The 9,096-nt window shown below is 41.3% G+C and overlaps 1 protein-coding gene across 1 annotated transcript; it reads left to right on the top strand.

Annotated features, from left to right (window-relative positions):
- The first annotated feature begins 4,098 nt into the window (after positions 1–4,098).
- Positions 4,099–8,216, top strand: LOC146526249 (forkhead box protein B1-like). Its single transcript, XM_085164724.1, has one exon. It carries the CDS (start codon positions 5,335–5,337, stop codon positions 6,256–6,258), a length of 924 nt encoding a protein of 307 aa, XP_085020850.1. The 5' UTR covers positions 4,099–5,334; the 3' UTR covers positions 6,259–8,216.
- Positions 8,217–9,096: the final 880 nt, after the last annotated feature.

The raw sequence follows: 9,096 nt of genomic DNA, 5'->3' as shown, positions 1-9,096 counted from the left end.
ATCCCTAATAGACTTAATAGGTTTCTACGTTAGTCCGCCGTGGGTCAATTTGCTGTCCACTCTGTGATTTAAAAAAAAATACTACCATGAAAGAAAAAGTTAGAAATGGCACAGAGACAACGCCTCTCCTCGCTAAAGCTCAGATAAACTTCAAGAATGCTCAAACCAAACTTGATTTTCTCATTAATGGTGCTTCTCAGTATTAATCGGATGTTTCCCATCAGGGTAAAAAGGTCCAAACCAGCCGCTGCAGGAAGGAGCTGAAGATGAAACACGAGAATTTGATGATAATAAAAAGTCCAGGATAATGCCTCGAGATTGAAAGGAGCCTTCCTGGACGTCGTCTGCGACATCTCGCTGTGACGCGGCAGCGTTTTGGCATCCCGATGGAGTAATAATCTGTCAGTGTGGCTCTTAACGAGCGCTGACGCCTCATTCGCTGCTCTTCACACGCTAATCGCCTCACTAATTAGCAGCAGCTCTCCTGAAGGCCGCTGCTCGTTTACTAATCAGCCTCCAATCTGCTTAATCAGCGATTTAATTGAAGTGATCGCCTCCCAGAGGCAAAGAGCCACTCGAGCATGAGAGAGCTGGGAATCGAACCTGCAACCTCAGTCTTTAACCCAGGCTCAATGGCCTTTGACCTTCAAATTTTAACAGTTATATATATATTTTTAAATATTTTTGATCAGTCCTTTAATTTTCCCGTTCTTTGTGGTGAGTTTACTGTCTGCAGTAATATTGGGATAGTGGAGTGTCTGTTTAGCCCCGCCCAAGCCGCTGTGTCCAAACACTATAATTGAGTGATTTACATTGTTTTGAATTGTGTCCTCCTCCTGATAAATCAGCAGCTCTAATGGAGGCCAGCAGCTCCGACTGGAGTTTGGAGGAAGGTGGGGGGACGGTGGGCGACGTGCTGGGCGGTAACAGCTATGACACGTTCGGTGGCACCCATTCATTCATTTCATAATAAGGGCCTGGCAACTCTGCGGCGGTGGGAGGGTCGTCATTAATCCGTCACAAATTGGTGCCTGGATGAGGAACATTTAGAGGAGAAACACAGGTTCAGGTTAATGAGTTTGTGTCAACGCGACAGAAGAACCACAAACAGATTTTTACTTTTTTCCTGTTTGTTGATAAAAGTCCGAAACAGAAATTTCCTCTGAGCTTCTGGGTTTTGGTTTCCCTGCACCATTGCATCACTATGGACACTTTGAAATATATGTTTGAAAAATAACAACAGTTGGGCAAAAAGAAGATGATTATTTGGAAAATGGGGGGTATTAGTTTGCAATATGCGCACGTTTATCGGGAAAAATCGGACACCTGGAAAGAGCAGGACTGGTTTTAGACGTATGGACGTGTATTTGCAGACGTTTGGATGTTATCACATAGATTCAAAGCGCTGTTTGTGACATCAGACGAAGTTTTGGGTCAGTTTAGGAGCATATTCCAATTTTAGGGTTAATGTCCCAGGAATGCATTATGTTAATGAAGGTCCTCACAAGGATAGCTGTACGTGTATGTGTGTGTGTGTGTGTGTGTGTGTGAGGTCGTGCTTATTTCCTGAGTGCAGCTGAAGTGTTGGTAGATGATGAGAAGCGTGCTCAAGTACCACCGCCACTGCTGCTCTGCATTTTGAATCCCCTTACACACACACACACACGTGTGTTTTTCTGCCTTTGTGAGGGCCTCAGTAATATAATGCATTCCTGGGACGCTAACCCTCAGCCTGAACCTGAACCTTAAAACCAGACCTTTGATGCTCTATCACAGAGTGAAGATCTCCTCGCTTCTGCAAATGTCCCCGCAAAGTTTGAAACGTGAATGGGTCCCCACAAAGTCAGATAAATGACAACACACCCCCACGTGTAAAAATGATGGGGATGTAGTCCCTCATTTTTAAGAGCCCCCGCCCCCCATTAAAAAGAAATCACGGGAACACCCCTGGAGAGTACAGCATTATAGCTGAATAACATCAAACCTTTTCATACTGGAAACAATTTTACATGAACTGATGTGAAAGCAGATGTTAGAAGATTTGTTCTGATAAATGTTTATCATGCCATCTTTGTTCAGAGCTGAGACAGAAAACCTCGAACATGTCAGGGAACATGTCGGGGAACATTTCAGTGGACCGTGGGGATGAAACCTGAACAGGGTTAGATGTTCCTCCTCTTCCTCCTCTGCTGTCGGCTCAGTTAACAGAGCCGTTAATGAGAATCCTCCTGCTGCTAATTAACTGCAGCCGGCTGAATATTTATACCTGCTGATGATTGTTATCGTCATTGCAGGTGCTATTAATGTTTGCATCACAAACCTGTAAGTGATAATAATAATATTAGAGGTGGTGTTTAATTCAGTTCAACTTTATTCATCTCAGTCAGAGGTGAGACCAACACAGCTTCAAAAGCTCACGGCTGCACCTGCCAATAGTGATCAATACATTGATTCATTAATAGGGTTAAAAGTAAAAAGGCTGTTCTTCCCTTTAGTTGTAATTCTGATATTATTTGTATGTTTTCAGTGTAAATATAATTAATAAACCATATTACGTAACGAGGATTAATTATGATAATTGGGATTACAGCCCTGATTGCTGCTGAGCAACCAATCAGAACGCTTCAGCAGGTTAGGAGAACCTTTAAAATGTGTTTTTCATTTGCTCACATTAAATAATAATAATAATAAAAAATATTTAAAAATCACTGCTGCAGAAAAAATATAAACTGGCTCACTCAATAATAGTATGGATAATTTTTATAAGATTGAGTCGTATTTATTGCATTTGTATTCAATATTATGTTGGATATTACTTTAAGTGAACACTGATGTTGTTTTACAAGAAAAAAAATTTTTGTCAAACATTTTAAACTAAATATACATTAAAACTGAGTTTATATATATATATATTAAAAAAACAGCGCTCAAAGAGTTTTAAATAAAACCTTAAGAGGAAGCAGGAAGCACCATAAAATCTGCAGCTACATGCTGAATATTATCAATAATTCATAAATCACAGAACTTATTACATTTAGCATCAAAATAAAATCACATCATAAAAAACTGATTTTATCATTTAAATTCTTTTAATCAGTTTTTGAAAACTAAATTTATTTTATTTGTATTTGAGTCACCAGAAAAATTAAACTCACAGCCTAATGCAACACGAATTAATGAAATCATAAATGATGATACAAGAATTAAATGACACTGAAATGAATTTTCATCAATTTAAAAGATAAACAAATAAAAATGAAAACACCTAAAATGCACTGAATAAATAAAATATAAATAAAAAGCAGAGAATAACTAAATGAGCACCAACAATAAGAGTAACTGGAATAAATGATAACAGGAAACTGAAACTAGAAAATGAAATGACCAAAATCAAAAATATTAAACAGGAAACAATAAAAAACACAATATAATTCTGTATGAAACCCTCTCATGTCACATTATCAGCTCACAGGTCAAAGGTCAGACGTGTGAAAGTAGCTGTTTGGTGTCACCCCCTCCCCCCTCCTCCTGTGGGACTGTTAAACCCCGGGGCTCCTCCAGTTTAATCCTCCTTCTGCTGCACTTTAACTGACACGATGAAACGATGAAGAACAAAAAGAAAATAATGGACATGAAAGCAGCCGTTACGTCAATAATTAATGACCAAAATATGAAGAAGAAAATCAGATTTAGTGCTGCAGCTTTTTAGAATGATCATTAGTTTTGTTTTGAAGAAACAACTTTAGTGTTTACTGATAATTGATCGTATTGTAAGATCATAAAATCAGTCAACAAATTAACTCATCATCAGATGACTCTTGCACAAAAATGACTTGAGAATATTTCAAGTCTCAGAAATAAGTTCTGCAAAATTTGTTAAACATTTTTCAGTGTTAATATAATAATAACAATAATAATAATAATAATATATGGCAATATATCTGCTAGATTATTTCCTTTTATTTTAAAACTGACAACTCTTTTTTCAGGATGATAAAATTATTCTTTCTCTTTTACAATTAAAAATCTTATTGATGTTAATTACTAGATATATACAAAAAATAAATGTATGTGCTACAAATATCAGATATTAAGATTATAATTAATTAAATTGCATTATATTAGAATTATACTGACAGATCAGTTCAGATTAAAAATGAAGCTTTGCTGAGTAAAATAAAAATGATTAAGAGCTTTAAGGCGGAACTTTCAGATCCATCTGCTGAGGAAAAAAGACTCAAAACTTTACAAGCTCCTTAAAAAATTATCTGCTTATTATTTTAGGAAAAAAAAAAAGATAAATGTGGCATTTGGGCAAAAACGGGAGAAAAAAGCAAAAAGGGTTAATCGTATGAAATTAATCGCAGAAATTCTAAGCTCATCGTTTAAAGTTCAGGGTTGTTGTTTCCACACAGAGCTGTGGATTCGCACAATAACTTGTTTAAATTTCGAGGAAATTCACTTTAATTCCGTAGTTCAAGGAAAGTGGAAAACGGGAGCTTATTAAAGGAGTTTCTCTCCCACAGTGAGAGAAGTCTCGTCTTCATCGGCTCAGACTCTGTGAACGATACCTGGATGTTTGGAGAGAAGCTTCGTGACGGTTCTGTGAACAGAGACAAACGACAAAAAGACAAATAAAACAAATTAAAGCGCTCACACAGCAGCTCTCAGCGGCTCTATTAGTCAATGCAAATTGGTGCGAGAGGCCACAAACAACCCCCCGACACACACACACAGACACACACTGCGCGTAAAACGGTGCCAACACACCTCCGCTCGGCGCACACGTTCCCGACAGTCGTGCTCCTCTCTTCGGCTCTTTCTCCGCCGCAGCTTCAAATGAAAGACTCGTGTCGGTTCACCGTGTAAATGACAGCACGGTGTGTCCCCCGCTTCCCCCCTACGCCCCCGCCTCCCTCCTCCTCCTCCTCCTCTTGGCTGTGATCATGTGATGGCGCAGAAGTGGCCCATTAATGAAGCTCCTCACCGGGGGTCTTTTCTGCTCCTGTCACCGCGCACGGGACAGATCTGAGAGGGACATGGAAGAGGCAGCAGCAGCCGCTTAGCGCAGCTCACCAGCGGGCAGCAGGAGGACGGACACCGCGCTGCACCTGCCACCCAAGCGGAGGAGAGGAGGAGCACCCACCGCTTCAACTTCTCCCAAAGTTTCGCTACCAGCTGTGCGTAAAAACTGGGAGCATGCGTCCAGGACAGCCGGCGGTTTCCGTCTCGTGCGTAAAGGCGCAGTGAAGAGTTTGGAGAAAGTTTCCGAAAACAAAGCGAAGAGAGGCTCTTCTGACGGGATCCCGGTCCGGCTCGGCTCGGCAGGAGAAAATGCCGCGCCCCGGGAGGAACACGTACAGCGACCAGAAGCCTCCGTACTCGTACATCTCCCTGACGGCCATGGCCATCCAGAGCTGCCCGGAGAAGATGCTCCCACTCAGCGAGATTTACAAGTTCATCATGGACCGGTTCCCGTACTACCGGGAAAACACGCAGCGCTGGCAGAACTCGCTGCGCCACAACCTCTCTTTCAACGATTGCTTCATCAAGATCCCCCGCAGGCCGGACCAGCCCGGCAAGGGCAGCTTCTGGGCTCTGCACCCCAGCTGCGGTGACATGTTCGAGAACGGGAGCTTCCTGCGGCGCCGGAAACGCTTCAAGGTGGGCAGCATGCAGGCCGCGGACCCGCTGGCCGCCAGCAAGCCGCAGGACGCGGCGCACTACCTGCAGCAGCAGGCCAAGCTGCGGCTGAGCGCGCTGCACGCAGCCGCGCACCTCCCGCAGATGCCGGCCGGATACAACCTGAGCTCCGTCTCGCAGCCGTCCAGCTTCAAGCACCCGTTCGCCATCGAGAACATCATCGCCAGAGAGTACAAGATGCCCGGCGGGCTGGCGGCCTTCTCCACCCACGGGTACCCGCTGCACAACCAGCTGACCCCGGCCTGGCCGCACATGTACGGCTCCGGGATGATGGACACTGCGGCCCCCATCTCCATGGCCGCCAGCGACTACTCGGCCTACGGCATGCCACTCAAGACCATCTGTCACGGCGGGCAGACGCTGCCCGCCATCCCGGTGCCGATCAAACCCTCCCCAGCCTCGGTACCCGGCCTGCCGGGGCTGCCCGCGCACATTCCGGCTTTCCTCGCGAACTCCCCCCAGTCTCTGAGCCCCACCTCCCCGCAGACAGCCACCGGCCAGAGCAGCCCGGGCGGCCCCGGAGAGGCGCTGCAGTCCGTGGTGGCGGTGCACTGACGGGGGCTGCTCCGCTTTTTCTATATTAAAAAAAAAAAAAAACTTCCACCGCAGAGAGTTCAGGAAACCGCAGGCTGACCTCTGACCTCCACAGAAATAATCAAAATGATCGACTGGCTTTCTTTCCCACCGAGGTCAGAAACAAATTTGCTCCACATTCCTTCGCTTCACCGTGACTGAGTTTAACGGCTCGGTGGATCCCGCACAGACAAATTATCCGGATCTTTTGTGTTTGCAGCCTTTTCTTCTCGGACTCAAAGAAACCTTCAGATTAATGACTCCAGAAGATTTTTCTCCCTCTTGAGCCTCTCCGTTTCTTTTCTGCCCCCAAAACAAAAGTTAAACCTAAAAGGAGGTTAATTTGATCCCATTTGTAAAACTCTTTCTCCCTTTGATTGAACCTCAAGAGGAAAATCTGCCTAAAGAAGCCGGCAGGCTGTGAACAACCAAATATGTCCCCGCTGTTTTTTCCTTTCTCAATCGAGTTTATTTTGTAATAATCGATATGAACAATCGCAGAGAAGATGAAACTTAAAAGCATATATTTATGTCACAGTCTAAAAACCCACCGGAGAGGTTTGAATGCAAGGATCTATGTCTCTGATGCACTTTTTAAAGACCAACTTTAGATGTTTTTTATTGAGTAGCGAGGCCGTGTTGGTTTGATTTAAAGGTTTGGTGTTACAATGAGCCGCTGTCTGTGTATTTGTACTGCTGCATGCTCCTCCGTCTGAAAAGCAGAGAATAATCCAGTGTTTGTATCTTTTTTTAAATGATTATTTTCATTTTGGGGGCATTGAAAAGCATGAACATGACTAATGGGCTTTTTATTCCCTTCGCTGTGTCTGCTCATCCAGATCCATTAAAGAAACCTTCATGGGCAAAAATACAGGAAATAAATCCAGTCCGAGTGCGTTTGTACACTTTAAAATCTCTTTAACATTTTCAGCTTTTATGGATTTGTGCAGTTATAATTCAGTCCTCTAAGTTTGTACATTTAACCTCTAACCTGCTGTTTTCTCCCTTTCTTAAAATCACAAAGTGAGATTTTTTATTTGAGTTTATTTATTATATTTCAGCCCAACATCACAGCAGAATGTGAAATAGTCACAAAAACAAATGAAAGTAGATAAAAAGTTATGACTATTTCACAATCTTTGTTAAATCTAATTAAAATTAAATGAAGAATAATTTAGATTCGCACCTTTAATCTCAGTAAACATGAGATTAATTCTGTAGAATTCTTTTTAAATTTATTTTTCTCGTAACCTGAAATGTGGTTTAATAAATCTGCTTCACCAGGTGTTACATGAACCCAGTTTACCTGGTAACAGCTGTATTTTTTTGAACTCCTCACTCTGTGAAATGTCACCTGTTCAGGTATTTTAACAGCCTGACACTACGTCTTGTTTCCCTTCTGTTATTTATAAACCCGAGATCTAAGGTACCTTAAATTAAAACCAAGTTTTATCAAAGTGTAGGCCTTCTGTCATGAAGTACGAGTACGTCTGTATCCCTGAGATTTGGAGCCGGAGGCCTCCGACAACAAACCAGTTTTAAAATGAGATTTTATTTTTTAACATTTCTTTGTCACTTTCACAAAGCAGCAGCTGAGAAACTGAACTTCTGTCAGTGATTTATAGGTGATCGTTTCAGTGCAGCCAAATATAAAATCAGAGTTCATATTGAGAAGCTGAGATTCACATTTCAGGCTCCGTGTTATTAAATCAGGATTAAATGAACCCTCAGACTGTTTCTATTGAAACACATTAACGTGCTCAGATATTAAAACTGGACCAACGCACCGTCTCACACACAGTTCATCAATGCTGCATTTTAATGCTAAATCATTTATTTAATAAGACAGCAACATAAAAATATACACTGAACTAATGGGCGTGAATAATCGTAACACATTTTAGTTTAGTATCATAAAAAAATCTGGACCTGCGTGAACATTTGAAAAAATATTTAATGCACACTAAAAATTCTTTATTCTTTATAATTTGGTAAAAAAATAAAAATGAGTGAAGCTTTATTTTGCTTTGTCTTTTATTATATACACAAAAAACATTTACAATAAATGTGAAATTATGTTTAACCTGTTGAGTGAGACAACAACATAAATATAAGTTTAAATAAAGGTTTGAATATTTTTCAGTCGCCTGTGACGGCAGATTTGTTCGTGCAGTGAGCTTATATCAGAATCAGAGTTTTTGACTGAACATAAAAAGTCCCGTTGAGCCGACCCGACATGTTTCATTTAATAACGCTGTAAGAAAACGTCATCGATAAACTTTGACTCAGTTTTAACGTCTAAATGTGAAAACAAACAAAATGTGAAACACAGAACAAATTCAAAAATAATCCTTTCAGTTAATAACTAAGATTTTTTTTGTTAGACTACAAAACAAAGTCAGTTTCTTTTGTTTAGTTTTCTTTACATTCGATGAATACGTGTGTGACGGGATAAAAGATGCTGAGAAACAGGAAGTGGCGCGTCTTTGATTTATTGCATTAAAAAAATAAGATGGAAATGGAAAAGCTCGTAAAAACATTCACAGTAAATCAACTTAAATGTGACTCCTTTATACATCAACTCGGATATTAATAAAATATAAATGCAGCTTGTACTGATGTCGAGAGAAAAATCTCTTCGTACCAAATTTATTTACTAAATATTTCACACTTGTGAGGATCCTCAACATGTCGTGACTGTAAATCAGAAGAAGACCGAGTCCCGCTTCACGTTAGTGCCGAGTCGCATTAATATATTCTCAGGGTGTGAACCATCAGTGCAGCACGTTCACATGGAAACACGCGTGTTACATACGAGTT

The sequence above is a fragment of the Neolamprologus multifasciatus genome, chromosome 1 (assembly GCF_963576455.1).
Source record: "Neolamprologus multifasciatus chromosome 1, fNeoMul1.2, whole genome shotgun sequence".
NCBI lineage: Eukaryota > Metazoa > Chordata > Actinopteri > Cichliformes > Cichlidae > Neolamprologus > Neolamprologus multifasciatus.
The sequence above is the reverse complement of the archived record's forward strand: the minus strand, read 5'-3'. Positions and strand labels throughout refer to the sequence as shown.

Excerpts from the sequence above, each read along its gene's own strand:
- LOC146526249 (XM_085164724.1), top strand. The coding sequence starts at position 5,335 with ATGCCGCGCCCCGGGAGGAACACGTACAGCGACCAGAAGCCTCCGTAC.